The sequence below is a fragment of the Sinocyclocheilus grahami genome, unplaced genomic scaffold (genome assembly GCF_001515645.1).
Source record: "Sinocyclocheilus grahami isolate Dianchi unplaced genomic scaffold, SAMN03320097.WGS_v1.1 scaffold349.1, whole genome shotgun sequence".
NCBI lineage: Eukaryota > Metazoa > Chordata > Actinopteri > Cypriniformes > Cyprinidae > Sinocyclocheilus > Sinocyclocheilus grahami.
In genome coordinates, this window is record NW_015505528.1 from 238,439 (window position 1) to 257,033 (window position 18,595).

At 33.7% G+C, this 18,595-nt stretch overlaps 1 protein-coding gene across 1 annotated transcript in view; it reads left to right on the forward strand.

Moving 5' to 3' along the window:
- The window catches only part of ank1a (ankyrin 1, erythrocytic a), an 84,822-nt gene that overhangs the window by 14,496 nt on the left and 51,731 nt on the right, over window positions 1-18,595 (forward strand). Inside the window, exons 7-24 of the mRNA XM_016229209.1 lie at window positions 2,371-2,469; window positions 2,547-2,645; window positions 2,727-2,825; window positions 3,834-4,031; window positions 4,146-4,244; window positions 4,709-4,807; window positions 5,001-5,099; window positions 7,121-7,318; window positions 7,417-7,515; window positions 8,665-8,763; window positions 8,893-9,090; window positions 9,957-10,055; window positions 10,163-10,261; window positions 10,505-10,603; window positions 10,696-10,788; window positions 10,895-10,967; window positions 16,540-16,636; window positions 16,891-16,969. Coding sequence (XP_016084695.1) covers window positions 2,371-2,469; window positions 2,547-2,645; window positions 2,727-2,825; window positions 3,834-4,031; window positions 4,146-4,244; window positions 4,709-4,807; window positions 5,001-5,099; window positions 7,121-7,318; window positions 7,417-7,515; window positions 8,665-8,763; window positions 8,893-9,090; window positions 9,957-10,055; window positions 10,163-10,261; window positions 10,505-10,603; window positions 10,696-10,788; window positions 10,895-10,967; window positions 16,540-16,636; window positions 16,891-16,969 — 2,025 coding nt within the window. The remainder of the gene's footprint in view (window positions 1-2,370; window positions 2,470-2,546; window positions 2,646-2,726; window positions 2,826-3,833; window positions 4,032-4,145; window positions 4,245-4,708; window positions 4,808-5,000; window positions 5,100-7,120; window positions 7,319-7,416; window positions 7,516-8,664; window positions 8,764-8,892; window positions 9,091-9,956; window positions 10,056-10,162; window positions 10,262-10,504; window positions 10,604-10,695; window positions 10,789-10,894; window positions 10,968-16,539; window positions 16,637-16,890; window positions 16,970-18,595) is intronic.

Here is an 18,595-nt window from a genome sequence, read left to right on the forward strand (position 1 = left end):
AGAAAATCCTCAATATATGCTTTCTAACTGCTTCATGTGGCCGTAAACATTTAATTTTAACGTGGCTTTAAGCATTATGCATCATTAAAGTTTCACTTTCACTGTGACTAAGCCAGTAAATGTGGTGTTTACATGGAATAATCATATGAGTTTACCTTATGGTACGAACCCAGAGTCTCCGTATCAGTAAGATAGCGATAAAACGAGCATCATACATCCCAAAACTTGTGTTGCATTTTGGGGGAAAGCAAACCAAAAAATTGTCGAACATAAAATGCTGGAAACTATTAATTGGTCATTCTACAATTACTTGTACTATAAATTCCACCTGTTCACATTTACAACCCTGCGTGTTTGCAGCGTCAATTTTCAAATTTGGTCAATTTCCATCATTAGTCAGCAGGAGGCATTTAACTGCAGAAACAAAGTGGTGTCCTTGGTAACGACTGAACACAAAGCAGCGCATATATTATCGCAAAAAAATAAGCTCTGTGTTCAACCATAGTTCGTGAAGCTTACACGTTTTTTCCAGCAAGATAATCTTCACAAAATAATATAACCTTTATGTTCTTTTTGAAGCCTAAATAAAAGTGCCTGAACTTAAAAGCTAAACTTAGGCTATAAACCAACTACACCACCACGGTCGCTCGCCTTCAACGTCACCACCACCGTGCTTCTGACAACTTTTTCAAACTTATTTTTAACATGTTCAGTGAAAAGGATTTACACTGTATATGAATTGTAATCCATGCTACATGAACCTTTTCATATAAATATGAATAAATAAAAAGCTAGAGCCAAACTAAAACTGAAGTGAGATATTAGTAATAAATAGTATAGTGAATAAATGAAATAGTCATAACTAAAGGACATATGAAAGTACATTTCGAAATAAGGTGTAGGCCTATTAAAAGTCAATAAATGATTAATATGAATATTTTAATTAAAAACATGTCTCCACGCACTATTCAATAAAATGCTAGTGCATTTAAATAACAGCAGAACGAGCAAGATTTTGGATATGGTAAGATTAAACTTATTTTAATGAGCAAAGTACCACATTTCAGCTATCGTTTTGTTAGGGTGGGTACACAAAATGTTATTTTATCCTTGCTTCTAGAAAATCCTCAATATATGCTTTCTAACTGCTTCATGTGGCCGTAAACATTTAATTTTAACGTGGCTTTAAGCATTATGCATCATTAAAGTTTCACTTTCACTGTGACTAAGCCAGTAAATGTGGTGTTTACATGGAATAATCATATGAGTTTACCTTATGGTACGAACCCAGAGTCTCCGTATCAGTAAGATAGCGATAAAACGAGCATCATACATCCCAAAACTTGTGTTGCATTTTGGGGGAAAGCAAACCAAAAAATTGTCGAACATAAAATGCTGGAAACTATTAATTGGTCATTCTACAATTACTTGTACTATAAATTATAGTAAAAATTGGAAAATACTGTAAATTGATAAACTGTTCAGTGTGATGGCGTTTAATGGCGCCTGTAGTCCCATTTAGCAACTTGTTAGCAACCGTCATTTTTAAGAAACGTAACAGTTTAAAAAAATCACGAGTGGGGTGTAACTGGTGTGTTTTATGTTGTAGAATAAAATGTGAAAGTATCTTGAGCTTGTGTGAACCAGGGACCTTATTTTAGGGGATTTAATCAAACTCCAATTCAAAAAACCTATTGACTCTGGGACGATGGAACACAAAGTGCTAAAATGCTAACTCGCTTCCGGGTTTTTGCCTACAAAGTAACATCATAGTTCCACCACTCTATTTCGTTCCCACTCAACAAACTTACATACTCAAGGTAAAAAAAAAAAAATTACATACAGTTGCTTTAAATTGATCAAAAGTAACAGTAAAAGGTAACAGTAAAAGGCAAAAGGTTTCTATTTCAAATTAATTATGTTCTTTTGAAATTTCTGTTCATCAAAAAATCCCGATCCCAGTTTCCACAAATAATATGATGCAGCACAACTGTTTTCAGCATTTCATGATTTCATTTTTTTTGTGTGCAGCAGATTAGCATATCAGAATGATTTCTGAAGGATCATGTAACAAGAGTAATGTCACACTTTGTGTCACAGGAATAAATTACATTTTAAATATATTGAAATAGAAAGCAGCTATTCCAAATGGTCATAATATTTCATAATATTATTGTTTTTATTGTATTTTTAATCAAATAAATGCAGTCTCGGTGAGCAGAAACTCTTTTCAAAAACATGAGCAAACTTTTGAACAGTAGTGCATACAGTTGATGGATTTTTGCAATGATAAAGCAATCAGAGGAACAACTGTATTTTACAAGGAAAAGTGTGCTAGTTACTAACTCAGTTTCCCATGATCCTCTGCAGACAGGCTTCACACCACTCCATATCGCAGCCCACTATGAAAACCTGAATGTTGCCCAACTACTTCTAAACAGAGGAGCTGATGTGAACTTCATGCCCAAGGTCTGTCTTTTAAATATTTCTACACTGAACCTTTGCCTGTTTACAGTTAAATACAAACTAGTGTGGCCTTCTTTCAGAATGGGATCACACCTCTACATATTGCATCCAGGAGAGGAAATGTTATCATGGTCAGACTTCTGCTGGACCGAGGAGCGAAGATTGATGCCAAGACAAAAGTATGTTTTAAAGCCACAATTCTCAACTTTAATGACAGAGAATTTGTATACACGTTTGTTGTTCTTTCATTTTTATCACAGGATGAGTTGACTCCTCTTCACTGTGCTGCCAGAAATGGCCATGTTAGAATAATCGAGATCCTTCTGGACCAAGGAACCCCAATACAGGCCAAGACCAAAGTAGGCATACACCCAAATTACATATAGCCACAATAAAGAAAGAAAGAAAGATCCTCAACAACTCACCAACTTTTGTATTAACCTCTGTGATTTGGTTCATGTGGGTCAATTAGGCCTACATAAAGTTTAAGCTATTGTTCTTATGAGGCTTTTATTTTGTAAGAATTTCTCTATAAACCTGACATTTTTTATTGCGTTTTATTTTATAAAAAGCAATGCTTCAAATAAGAAAAAAAAGTTGGAAAGAGTTACATATCTTGACTGAATATTATGTTCTGACAATAAGATTTAAATTGACTGTAATTATTATTGACACTGTGGTTCCCAATAAACTGTCAACAGTGCAAATGTAATAAAATGCATTATTTAAAAACAACTTTAAAAATCCATTTAAAAAATATTTAGGCCTAAATTTAAGATTTATGTATTTGAAGTGCATATAAAATATCCATCTATTTGGACTACACAGTTTTAACCTAAACAAAATTAAAAAAAATTCAATGTGATGCATATTTGTCAGTTTATAGTCAAAATGTGCTTTAATGAAACAGGTAAGAAATGGTTTAATATTAATAATCATATTTTCAAAATGCATTTTTTTTTTCAATTTACTTGAATGAGTGGAAATGTGTTTATTGCAAAAACAACTACATTTATATAGTTAGAAAAGTATGAAGGTGGTTAAAATATTGCTAGCTGTGGGACAATCAATATTCAGTTATTGTGTAATTCTGACCTGTCTCCTTTCTGTTTTATTGCCAAATATGCATTGCATTAAGTTATTAGTTTGCTTATGTTAAACTGAATGATCTAAATGGATGGATATTTTACATGTAATTCAAATAAAATAATGCAGAAATCTTAAATGAAGTAGTAATATTCAACTTTCAAAAAAAGTTATGTAAGACAGAACAAGTAATACGAATGAAAAAACCCTATCTGATTGGCATAAATTTGAAAGAAAATACCATTGGCAGCTCTAAATGTTCCCATATGTTCACTGTACAGAATGGCCTTTCTCCAATACATATGGCAGCCCAGGGCGATCATTTGGACTGTATCAGACAGCTATTACAGTACAATGCCGAGATTGATGACATCACCCTAGACCACCTGACCCCACTGCATGTGGCAGCACACTGTGGACATCATCGCATGGCCAAGGTGCTCCTGGATAAAGGAGCCAAGCCAAACACCCGTGCTTTGGTTAGTACACATTGAAAAGACACACATGGCACAACTAATGTACATGATAATATTGTTGTTTTGAAATATCTAGAAGCTGTTCGCTTACATATAAATATCTCATGACATGCTTAGAATGGCTTCACGCCACTCCATATTGCCTGTAAGAAGAACCACATCCGTGTAATGGACCTACTGTTAAAGCATTCTGCATCCCTGGAGGCTGTAACCGAGGTGAGCAACAGGATCATTTCACAGTATAAAATAAATTAAGACAAAAAACAAGGATCAAAAGTGGCCCAAAACATAAAACAGATACAGTGGTCATTTATGATTGCATTTCAATTCAAGAACAATAAAAAACACACATTTAAATGGAATAGTTCACTTTAAAATGAAAAGATGCAGATGAGTTTGTTTCTTCATGGGAACAGATTTGGAGAAGTGTAGCATTCTATCATGTACTCATTACCAATGGATCCATTTCAGGGAATGGGTGCCGTCAGGAAGAGAGTCCAAACAGCTGATAAAGATGTCAATAAGTAATCCACAAGATTTAGCAAATGCTCTTTTTTGGGGTGAAATATTCCCTTAAGTTGCATTTACTTTTTAATTTGAGCAAGGTCTAGTATAGAGATCTATGTGAACAAGCTGTGACATGTTCAGTTCTCTGTGTCTGTTTGCTTTCTGTTTAACAGTCTGGACTGACCCCACTGCATGTGTCCTCCTTCATGGGTCATCTGAATATAGTGAAGATACTGATGCAAAAAGGAGCTTCACCACATGTCTCAAATGTGGTAAGTAATATCAACAGTTAAAGGTGCACACTGAAGTATGTCACAATGAGGCCACATAAACATTGAATTTCACATTTTGAAAGCAACATTTTCTTTTATTTCTGATTGAATATATGTTTTGGCTGCAAGCTGTGCTTGTACTGTAATCTTACTGTATGTGATCACGTACCTGTATGTTAATGCGAATTTGTAGAAAGTTGAAACACCTCTGCACATGGCATCTCGAGCTGGTCACTGTGAAGTTGCTGAGTTCCTGTTGCAGAATGCAGCTCCAGTGGACGCCAAAGCCAAGGTGCATTTCATTTAATGGTTTTATATATATATATTTTGTATTTGTATTTTAGTTTGACATTTAATCAAATGTTGGTTTGTTTTTACTGTATAAATGGGGTTTAATTAAAGCTTAGCCAAGCAAAATGAGAAAAACAATGCTGTTTAAATAATAATAGTACACAGTACACAGTTATTTATTTAAAGTGCATTTTAATTTTAGTCTATTTGAAAATCATGGTTTCTATTTTAAACCTGTTATTGTTCAAATGTCTAAAAGCAAATATCACTCCCCATAGAACAAAATAAAAGAAACAATTTTGTTTAAATAGTATTTTCAGTTGACACCATGGTGTTGATGTGCAAAACACACACTGACTAGCTTTACTGAACATAGAAATTATTGTGTTGTATTCTTCTCTTTCTCCGTACATAACAGAAAATATGATGCATGATTTAAAAAGACATCACAACAAATATTAAGAGCTTTATAAGTTTTCTTCTTTATTTATAGTAAGTAAACCTTTTTTGTTTTTACTTTTACCTTCAGTGTAAATTCTATTTTCATATTATAGCTATAAGTTAGCTTTAGTTTATCGTGAAATTAAGTTGTAAAAAGCCCAAAACTATTGCACTGATCTATATTAAGTAACATTTTGACTTATCACTAAAGAAAATATATCTATATATATATTTCTTTATAATAAATAAAGACCATATAGCATATTCTGTATGAATTTAAGTTTATACGAATGTTTTTGTCTTTAGGAAAGTAAATATTTTTGATTAAACCACTATGGTATGCAATATGATATCAATGAGAAAAAATTATTTATGATGTTTTTCCTGCTTAAAATTGGACACTATAACAATATCAATAAACATTTTCATAATTATTTATTTTTTTAAAGTTTGTAGGCTCAAGGCAACATTGTACCACAACGGAAAAATTGAAACATTTGACATTTTTATGCCAAAAGAAGGAATATATTTACTGAAAACATCAATTTATTTAACCAAACACTTGAACAAACAGCTTTATTTAGTTTTTAATGAATTTGACATCTCATATTTAATAAAAAGTAACATTTCATATCCAGCTGTTGCTCTCAGGCAACATTGTACCACCGTGAATTCCAAATATGACCAAACTATCATATCTGTTATAAAGTAAAAAATGAAAAATCATCATAACCTTATCCTAATATGCACCTTATCCTTACAAGCATGCACATACACACACACAATCACATGCATGTAAAATTTCTTTCTTCACTAATGACCCCTCATTGCTTGTGAAAGCAATTCCTCTCAACAGAAAAATTATAATATGTGATTTAGTATGTGAAATACTATTCTTACAAATGCATTACAAAATCACGCACAAATACAAAAGCATTCAGATAATCTTAACCCTTTTCCTTATAAATATCATATACTTGTATTCTAACCTAGAATGCATGCATGGCCTTATGCGATTCCATTACGGTACAATGTTGCCCTAAGGCCATGTTTTTTTTTTGTAATTTCCTGATACATTTGATCATATATCATGTAAAGTTTTTGAAGATACTTCTTTACTTTCCAATGAAGATGACTCCGGTTTTTGTAGGCAATTATGTGTATGAAAATTGATTTTAAAAAAGCACTTTTCATTGGAAAAAATATGGAGTCATGTGACATATGCACATGTCCTGAAAGTGGAAACAAAATGAACCCCTGTGGATCATGTGACCACTTTTTTGTATTTTCATTTATTAGTATTTGACTTCTCCTTCCCTGAAATAGCGCTGTTCAATTAAATGGGTGTCTCGTTTTATTTAAAAAAATAAAAATAGGCTGTGTTGCCTGAAGGCAACACGGTACCTATTAAATCAAAACTTCAAGGTTTAAACCAAATTAAATATAATGTGAGAAAAAAAAAATTGGCTGTCTTTTTTTTTTTTTAAGTTGGTCCAAAGTATCATTTGTTTCAGTGTCACTGTTATTTGTTTAAAATGCATCACTTATCGAAAATGTGATATCAAGCTGTACTTCCATCAGGATGACCAGACGCCGCTACACTGTGCCGCCCGCATGGGCCACAACGAGATGGTGAAGCTGCTGTTGGAGCACAAGGCAAACCCCAACTCCACCACAACAGCAGGACACACTTCACTGCACATCGCTTCCCGTGAGGGACATGCACAAACTGCCAGCATCCTACTGGACATGAACGCCCAGCTCACCAAAATGACCAAGGTACAGTGCTGCCCAAAGCCAAGATCACCTGCTTATTGTATTAAAATTGTTGAAACTCTCTCTTGAAACCGTAATGCTGTTTGATTGGTGCCATGCAGAAAGGCTTCACTCCCCTTCATGTAGCAGCCAAATACGGGAAGGTGGATGTAGCAGTGCTGCTTTTAGAGAGAGGAGCCAACCCAGACGCTGCAGGAAAAGTATGAATCAGCTGCACGCATGCATGTGTTTATATGTATTTATAGAATGTTATTCTGTCTGATGAGACGCTATTAGCATTAGTGGTTGACCAAATGAGTAAACAGACACAACCAAGTAATTAAAATGAAGTCAGCAAATATAATCTAATTACATTTGAACGTGTAACATACCGATTTAAGAATATTAGTTCTATCTCTGTCCATTGACGAGGCTGTTGGTTGATTTTGAAACCAATCATTTTAAAATGTCTAGAATGATCCATCACCACCCTTGTGAAAAAGTACACTTTAGCATACTTTTAAAAAGAGTAGTACTTAATATGGAAATAATGTACTTAAGAGTGAAATTAATGTAATGTTTTTAGACACTTAATTGAATGTTAATTGCAATAAAAAGAAAATGTATTAAAGTTTAAATTTATGTTACATGCAGTTAGCTGACCTTTTGTTCAGCCGAGTGCTTTTTAAACCCTTTAAGTACGTATTTATATGCAATTTAGTAATTACTTCTATTGTCTTTTAAATTAAGGTAAAGTGTACTGATGAATGTACTGACAAGCATTTATGGTACATTAAAATATGCTTTAATGTATTAAATATTACTATTATATTATTATTAGTATATTAGTATATATTAAATATGACTAAATATAATTATAAAATGTAAAAATACAAATATAATATAAATATAAAATGTAATAATGAAATTGCAAATTAGTACATTTAAAATATATTAATGTAATATTAACACAATACAGTTCAAATTTTAATCAATACTTTACATCTGCTTTAGTGTGTTAGTCAATACATCAAAATAAGTGTACTTCTTTAAAGCACAACAAAAGATCATTAAAACTTACCTTAAAATTACAGCGTTTTCTTTCTAAAGTGTACTTAAGTGTGTTAAGAAACATCGTCATGAAAGTATCTCTGTAATTACACTTATTTCATTAATATTATATTATCTGCAAGTATGTTTTTTAAATTTACTTTTATAATTTGAAGTACAATACAGGGGCACATTTAATACAATTAAATGGTTCTTTTTATACAAATGGTGTAGTATTGTTTTATCATTCATACTGTATCTATTGCATTTTCATTTGATACTATTGATGGTAGTGAAGTAAGACGTCTTCTCCTTTATAGATTGGACTCACACCGTTGCACGTGGCTGTCCATCATAACAACTTCGATGTGGTCAATCTTTTGCTCAGCAAAGGCGGATCACCACACAGTGCCGCTTGGGTATGACACTATTTATCGCCCTGCTTAACACACTGAAAACACTCTCAGTCTTAATCATTATTTTGAGGTATTTTTTCTAGCCACAAAGTGCATTAACCTGTTAACTTGCTCATTTTTTTCTCTCCTCAGAATGGCTACACTCCGCTCCACATTGCTTCCAAACAGAACCAGGTGGAGGTAGCGAGCAGTTTACTGCAGCATGGAGCTTCTGCCAATGCTGAGTCATTGCAAGGGGTCACACCGTTACACCTAGCCTCCCAAGAGGGCCAACCAGATATGGTGTTGCTGCTTATCTCAAAGCAGGCCAATGTAAATCTGGGAAATAAGGTAAGATTACTGTACTTCAATTTTTGCATTCTTTTTTTTTTTTAAACCAAAGTTATCCCCCTTCCAAAAGCAATTGCATTGATGAAAAGAGCAGAAACAAAGCAAATTTACATTTCCTTGAAAGCGAGTATTTGAATGGCAGCAAAAAGATGTTATAGGAGTCAAATCATAAGATTCACATTTTTACTTGATCATTTGAGATAAAAGAGCTTGATGTACAAAGTAAGGTACACTCTCAGAGAAAAGGAAACAAAAGCTGACACTGGTTCTGAACACTTTTGTACCTTATTTAGTGATTCATGCACTGCCCACTGATAAATGAAAGGCAAAATGAAATGGCTTAATTTGCTGCTCTTAGTTTTTGAAGGATGGTTTTTCTGATTCTGTGTCAGATTGTAAAATTTGCCCCTATCTAAGATAGCTTAAAAAAAGAAAATGGCAATTAATTTTAAAAATACATGCAAGAACATCGCACATCAGTATGCAAATATTGCAATGATATCATGGTAACTCACACAATTGTATTTGTTAACATTAGTTCATGCATTTGTTAACATTAATGAGCAAGATCTTCACATAACAGTATTTAATGTTAATTTGTAAATATACTAATGCATTTTTGCATTATCTACCACACACTAACAATAAAATTGTTAATATTTGTTATTATTAACTTTTACATATATTAATGTCTTTCTTAACATTAATAGCTTAATTTTTGCATTAGTTAATGTGAACAAACATGCACACCTCTTTTCAAGCTGAACCTCTCTCAACATTATAAACACACATGCAAGCATTGTGAATAGCATGCAAGATCTTGCTTTCTGTCCATATATTGACACACGTCTCTTGTCTCTCCTCAGAGTGGTCTGACTCCTCTTCACCTCGTGGCTCAGGAGGGTCATGTTGGCATTGCTGAAATACTAGTGAAACATGGAGCGTCTGTCTACGCTGCCACACGGGTAAAAACTTGCATCTCTTACAGTGAAATACAATGTTTTTTCTACAGAGTGTACATAATGATTCACATTAATATTGATAATAATACTCATTGTTGATTTCTCTTCAGATGGGTTACACTCCACTTCATGTGGCTTGTCATTATGGCAATATCAAGATGGTTAAGTTCCTCTTACAGCAACAGGCCAATGTAAACTGCAAGACCAGGGTAAATGAAAGATTGGTTTTGCTTTCTTCAGCTTTGTTTCATTTTTCAAATTACTGTAGATGTTCTTCCTTGAATTGCTATTCCTTGGAATAAGAGTAGAATCAATTTGTTTATTTTCGATAAGACAATAAGACAATATTGGGATCTGAAACTCTGGAGGAGACACATTTGAGGAGCAAGAGAAGAGATTTTTCTTTCTTATGAAATCTGACTGTGAGTCTGTCCTCTTTTTGGGACTGTTAGATGGGATATACGCCGCTACATCAGGCTGCTCAGCAGGGCCATACCGACATTGTGACGCTTCTCCTGAAACATGGAGCACAACCAAGTGAAATTACGTCTGTAAGAGCCCAACATCTTTTAACTGATCACCATCATTTTAAAATATGTTGGATGCTGACAAATGCACACAAAAACATTTCCGTTTCCTACAGAATGGCACGTCAGCTCTTGCCATCGCGAAGCGCCTTGGATACATCTCAGTCATTGATGTGCTCAAACTGGTCACTGAAGAGACAGTTACCATGGTGAGTTGCAGCTTTCACAAAATTAATCTCATACAATGGCTACTGTAAAATAAATAAAAAAGACTATGTAGAAAGTCATGTGTTGTAATGAACATTTTCCTTTAAGACCACCACAGAGAAGCATCGCATGAGTTTCCCTGAGACTGTTGATGAGATCTTGGATGTGTCTGAAGATGAAGGTAAATACAGCTCTCTGTTTAATGTCATGCTTGGTTTGAGAGTTGTTAGCATTATGTTCATTAGAATTACAAGACATGTAATAATTTAAAGGGGTCATATGATGCGTTTTAAATTTTTTCTTTCTCTTTGGAGTGTTACAAGCTCTTGGTGCATAAAGAAGATCTGTAAGCTTCTGACTCACAGCCTGTAAATACGTTTTTTATATTTAAATCATTTGCCAATGATGATTCATACGTGAGTTTTGAGCAGTGTAGAGTAGCGCTTGTTGTTTGTTGATTCTCTGATCACAAATGCAGACATGGTTTAATGTTTACGCAGCGCGATATGCAACGCAACGCAAAAAGACAGTATAAGTCATTATAATCAGTAATTATGTCCCCACTGGATGCATCAAATGCCTTGTTTGTAATGGGTTTTATTGGTTTTGTCTCGTCTAGTGATGTCCGGATCGCGAATGAATTGTTCTATTTAACCGGATCTTCTTAGTGAACCGGTCGAACCAGTTCACCAAATCGAACTGAATCGTTTGAAACTGTTCGCGTCTCCAGTACACACTAATCCACAAATTACTTAAATTATTCCATTTATAAACGTGCCTGGCACTCCCTCTGATGCGAAATAAACCAATATCCCGAGTTATTCAGTTACTCCTAACAGTACATTGACTGAACTGCTAAAAGAGAACCGATGATGGGATGTGCACGAGCAGAGCAGCTGGACTGACCCCTTGTCCAAATACCCGCACTTGCGGTCTTGGCCACTTGAGAGCACGTGCGCGCGACAGGAAGTAAGTGTGCAAGTCTGTCCCATGTCTTCAAAATGCCAAAGTGCAGTGCCCTTAATGGATACTAAATCCAGAGCGCTATTCAAAGCTAAGTGTATCCCATCATGCATTATGTTCTGGAAATAAATGGTGAGACTTTTTGCCGAGATCTCGCGAGAGGTCACGGAAACCTTTCCAATGTAAGTTGAATATTAATATAATAATTAGATATTACAAATAATTTGGTAGAAAAACTGTGTTTTTACTTTTATTGGTGCAAAGATGAGTTGTGGTGATATTTATTTTGTACAACATTTGCAACTGCTTTTTATCATTTAATTAGAAGCACCACAAATTAAAATTATGTCATGTTATAGGGACTACTGGACAGACATTTAGAAGTTGATTTTCAAAGTATGTCAAATTAAAATTTAAATAAAGCTGTGTAAACACTTGCATTTTTACAACACTATAAGTGTGTCCCATCAGGTAATGAAAAGTTCGACACACACTTGTGGTCTTCACATCCACTTGAAGACTTCAGCCAAATACAGGAAATACGTCATTTAAGTAATCAAGTGGTCATTTAAGCATGCATACTTCGCATATAAGTAAGACATATTTAAAACATAATATCAAGAGAGAGATGGATATAGAAGGAGGGATTCAGAAAGAATGCGTTGTATATATAAGAATGAGAGAGGGAGAAAAAGGAGGGGTAAGACCTGTCTGGACTCAACAGAAAGACAGAGAGTGTTTTCTAACAAGTGGTCAAGTGCAAAGACTGCAAGTGTGGGTATTTGGACAAAGCCTGAGTCTCATCCTGCTGGGAGATGGCATCACAGTATGGTGAGGGGCGTAACGTTTCCGTCACACGCTTGAGGTATTCAGCCAATCACAACGCACTGGATAGCTGGCCAATCAGAGCACACCTCGCTTTTTCAGAACGATGAGCTTTGTAAAAATCAACGCGTTTCAGAAAGTCAGGGCACAGAGGAGAAACAATAATGTACATTATATGGAAAATAATGTGTTTTTTTAACCTTAAACCGCATAAACACATTTCATTACACCAAATACACAACATAAAGTTCTTTTTAGCAACGTCATATGACCCCTTTAAATAGAATAGAAATAATTTATTTAAATGAGTGGGCATTTAAGGAGCATCCTGCTCTTGGTTTTTCTAGGAATTTCACAGCTTACATTAGGTATGAATTTCCCTCTTTCTTCGTTGTGCGGTGACCATTGTCAGTGACTTCATTTCAAGCACACACACACACACACAAACACTGTCATTCTCTGGTGCACTTTGAAAATTATAATGGATGTGTCATTAGCACGTGTGCATTGATCTTAATAAGCCTGCTTTTATTCCTGAAGCTATCTAACTATTCCAGAACACTTAACTGTCCCACTAACCTGCTACATCTCCTTTTTCGTTTTTTTCTGAAGCAGCACAGATTTAGTTCTCTCAGTAAAACAGTTATCATGCACTGTGGTATAAATAAGTGGTGGTTCATGGTCAATATTGGGGAAAAATTTTGTATTTTATATATATTACGTTTAGGGCTGTCAGTCGATTAAAATTTGTAATCTAATTAATTACATGATGTTTCGATTAATTAATCGCAATTAATCGCAATTAATCGCAAAATAAATTTGTCTGTGAAAATAGCCACAAAAGATTATTTAAAGCTATTTTCGTGTTAAATGAGAAAGTATCAAGTAGACATTACAAATTGTAGCTTTAGAAATATTTTATTTGATTCAACATAAAATGTATTACACATAAACATTTAGGCTACAGCGGCCTATCATAAACTATGGAACATAAAAAAAGATGATTTGAGAAACATGCAGTATTTTTTTTCATACAATGAAAGTCATTGGTAATCAAAACAGCTTTGTTACCAACAGTCTTCAAAATACCTTCTTTTATATTCCATTATCATGCACTGTGGTATAAATAAGTGGTTGTTCATGGTCAATATTGGGGAAAAATTTTGTATTTTATATATATTACGTTTAGGGCTGTCAGTCGATTAAAATTTGTAATCTAATTAATTACATGATGTTTCGATTAATTAATCGAATTAATCGCAATTAATCGCAAAATAAATTTGTCTGTGACAATAGCCACAAAAGATTATTTAAAGCTATTTTCGTGTTAAATGAGAAAGTATCAAGTAGACATTACAAATTGTAGCTTTAGAAATATTTTATTTGATTCAACATAAAATGTATTACACATAAACATTTAGGCTACAGCGGCCTATCATAAACTATGGAACATAAAAAAAGATGATTTGAGAAACATGCAGTATTTTTTTTCATACAATGAAAGTCATTGGTAATCAAAACAGCTTTGTTACCAACAGTCTTCAAAATACCTTCTTTTATATTCCACAAAAGAAAGTAAGTCATTCAGGTTTGAGTAAATTATGCCAGAATTACATTTTTTGGGTGAACTATCCCTTTAATGTTTTTATTATTATCATTATAATTTTATTTTTATTTATTTTTTTATTAAATGATACTCGAAATAAGAAACTAAATCTGCCAGCAGGTGGCGGGAAATGTCTTTATGAGACATCTTCACTCGAACGGCTGATTCATTCAAGAATGAAGTAAACGGCTCTCTTTATGAGTTGGCCTTTGAATCATTGATTCACACGATTCGTTCAAAACGCGGATTCATTCAGAAACAAACAACGCTGTGCTGGTCGGAGGCGCGAAACAATTCTGCTGTGGCTTTAAAGGTAATATGTTCTCTGCAAAACTGAGCAAAAACATAATATTGTGTTTAAAATATAACAATATTAACTTCTTATTTACTGAACATATAAATATGAGACAAAAACTCATACAGGGGCATTTTTACCCCAATATCTTGCGTTTTAGGGCATAACTGCATTTATGGAGTTGTTGCCCTGCATCATATTTTTCAACAGTCAACTGTATGAAATGTTAGATGATGTACAGATGTGGGGGCGGGCCAGTCAGTTAACTGCTAATGGCGTTATTAACTAACTAATTAATTAAGTTAACGCATTAAACTGACAGCCCTAATTGTTTTACATTTTAAATATGTAGTATTTTTGTCTTTTTGTCCAGTAACATATTTATTTATAAAGTTATTTGAGAAGCAAAACTACCTAAGAACAAATTTAATTAGAGTTATAGTCTCTGAAAGTGTTATCTTGTGCAATTTTGCTTATGAAATACATTTACGAGACAGAAATACTGATTAAGTACTTATAAATATAACATTGGCACATTATATTCATGCGTTTGATGGCTTCTTCAGAATTCCAATTTGCAAAATATATTGTCACGCCACTTTTTTTAAGAATCAATTTTTTATATAGAATCAACTTGTCATATAAAATCTGGTTTTATACTGTGGACAGTACTGCATTTCAGCTCCTGGTGTAATTACAGAGTTTAAAGGTGTGTTTACATAATGTCCTGAAAATGTTTCACATGCATCCAGGCTCTCACATGGATGTGCTTCACATGGCTGCCTTATGCAAATCCAATGCTAAAAATTATGTTTCATCATTCAGTATTTATATTGACAATATACATTTGCTACATACAATATGTATATGCTATATTTAGTATATGTGTTTATATAGGCACACAAACATATCGTATATTCATATACTGTACAGGTACTAGATACAATATGAAAAACCTTTTTTATTTACTTGGCTTTAAAGTAGGCCTACCACTGAATGCTGCTTGAACTTTTTGTTTTTGAAATGCTTGTTTGTTGATTAAGTAAAAAAAAAGGCATTTTCTGCTCTACCAGTTATATTGTGTTTGCAAGACAACTTCCCAAGAGGATGATTTATAAAGACCTTATTAGACACAATTAAGATTAATGTCTCCTTTTTAATGAAAACCAGCACAGTTTACATACTGTATGACTATGCATTTAGCAGCGTGATATCAGTGGAGGCATTGCGTTTTGAAGGTCATACATGCCTCTGATTTGTAGTTAATTTAATATTATATTAAAACACACACACACACACAAAAGTTTTCTCTTTAATTTGCTTTGATATGTTTTGTTGCAGCATGTCCGTCACAAATCGTTCCCTTCATTCTTACTCATTTGCAATCAGTGTTGGAGAGGTTATTGCAAAAAGTAATTAGTTAATACATGCTAATTACTTTTTCAACATTGTAACAAATGACTTTCGAACAGTAATCATGTCACAATAACTTAAATCAAAGGTATATCAAATTGTCCTTTCACTTCTGTATTTGTTTAGTTTACAGGTTTTTCAACCAGTTGAAAGGAATCGTAATCACTTTGTTCAAAGCAATATTTATTGTTTAATGTTACGTTTAGGTTATAAATGAATCATTGTTCATTAAAATTGTAAATGCAATGTAATGACAAATAAAAGTAATTGTGACGGTGATTACTGAAAATGATTATCTAACTTCATTACAGGAAATTGTAATCTGATTACATTACTGCATTACTTTTCCTTTAAAAAAAAGTACTGTGGCAGTACCATGGTACAGTGATGGTTATACCATTGTCCTTTGGTATACCACGGTACTGAATGAATACCATGCTGTTTACATAGTACTCGGTAACTTAAAAAGAACATTGTTAGTACCATGGTACTTCTTTGTCACTGTCATAACATATTACACTCACTCAACAGCTCTCCATCCATATATATCCTCTCCATATTGTCCAGTCAGTGTTCATTTCCAATTGACAGCATGTTTTTCACTAAATCTTATTTTTTCTCTTTTCTTTTCTCATCCCCTCATTGCGGCAGGCGAGGAGCTGCTGGGGAACGAAGGTGCCAGGTATTTGAAGATGGAGGACTTAAAGGACCATGATGAGGATTTCCTTTCCCCCAAGAATGTTCTAGAGTACGAGGGAGAGTTGCAGTGATGATGTTGAAGATGATTCAGATTAACAAGAAGAGACACATGTATAAAGTAGAGGGGAGCTAAATTCAAAATGTTGCTGGAAGAAATTTCCAAGAATGTTTCAAACTAGATTGAAGAGAAAAGATCAGAGCCCAAACTGAGGAAAGGTCACCGAGATGAATAATGATGGGACTGGGGAACTGTCATTTACATATTCCTTTGTGTCGGACTTATTTCTAACTTGTGTTTCTTAGGAATCATTCTCCTGCTATTCCAAGGATCCCCTGTGTGTCTCCTGAAACAGTCATGCTGAAAGAACATGAAATGGAGCAGGTGAATGTTTTTTTTTTTTCATGAGTTCATTGTAGTTTCATAGGTCTCATTTTACAATTGTCTTTGACTCCTTATATTTTAAAATGTCAAAAGTTTGGGGTCACTACGTTTTTTTATATACTTTTATTCAGCAAGGACACATTCAATTGATCAAATGTGACTGTAAAGAAATTTATAATGTTACAACAGATATCTATTTCAAATAAATGTTGTTCTTTTGAACTTTCTATTCATCAAAGAATCCTGAAAAATGCATCACGGTTTTCAACTTTGATAGTAAGAAGAAATGTTTTTTGAACAGCAAATCAGCATATTAGAATGATTTCTGAAGGATCATGTGACAATGAAGACTGGAGCAGCAATGCAGAAAATTCAGCTTTAATCACAGGAATAAATTACATTTTAAAATGTATTACAGTAGAAAACGTTTATTTTAAATTGTAATGTCTCACAATAGCACTGTATTTACTGTCTGTTTGACCATTTTTTTCAGTTTTTTTCATCGGTGGGCTCGTTTCTATGTTTCTAGGTTTGATACAAGTCCACGATATAAGATATCTAAATGAGATATATATATATATATATATATACACACACACACACCACACGTGCAGAATTATTTATTATATAAACATAAAGAAGCAAATTACAAACCAAAAGACAAATACAATAGATACAAATTAAATATTAAATTAACTAATTTTTCTAATACAGTAGGTTTAACATGTATACATTTATTTAACATCTTTTGTTATTAAGATTAATGAGACAGACAGGTATTTAATTAGGCTGCTGTCCCTTTAAGACCGAATGAATGTAATATACTGACACATATATCCACCTGTTTACGTTCACTTAAGCCATAACCGACTGTATTTACGTGAGATACTCCAAATGATGGAGATTTTGGAAGCTGTGTGTGTATTTGACCATAAAGGCGCAAGGAGAACTGATCGCAGAACTGGGAAGCGGCAGAGAGAGCGCTTCTGTGTGTCATTCCGCGTATCTATCCCACCTTCACTTATTGCAATCGATAACAAATTGTGACAAGCTTAGTTACCTTCGATTAGGCTGTTCGCGTGACAGAACACTTCTACTACTTGCTCTGATCACCCAGTTGTAAAGAAATTTGGAAATTCTTGAAAAAACTTTTTTCAAAATAAGTCGGGACACTAAAAATTTAGCTAAAATAAGGGACTGTCCCGGGAAAAAACGGGATGTCTGGTCACCCTAATATAATACCATGCCTATACAAAAGTGTAGATATGATGGCATTACTGTCTGAAAGCATTATTGTACCATGTTACCACCAAAACACTTTTTAAGAGCTATTAGCCAAATGCAGATTTTACATTTATTTTTTTAACATTGTCAAATTTTTAGAAATTTGGAAATTCTTGAAAAAACTTGATTTTTTCAAAATAAGTCGGGACACTAAAAATTTAGCTAAAATAAGGGACTGTCCCGGGAAAAAACGGGATGTCTGGTCACCCTAATATAATACCATGCCTATACAAAAGTGTAGATATGATGGCATTACTGTCTGAAAGCATTATTGTACCATGTTACCACCAAAACACTTTTTAAGAGCTATTAGCCAAATGCAGATTTTACATTTATTTTTTT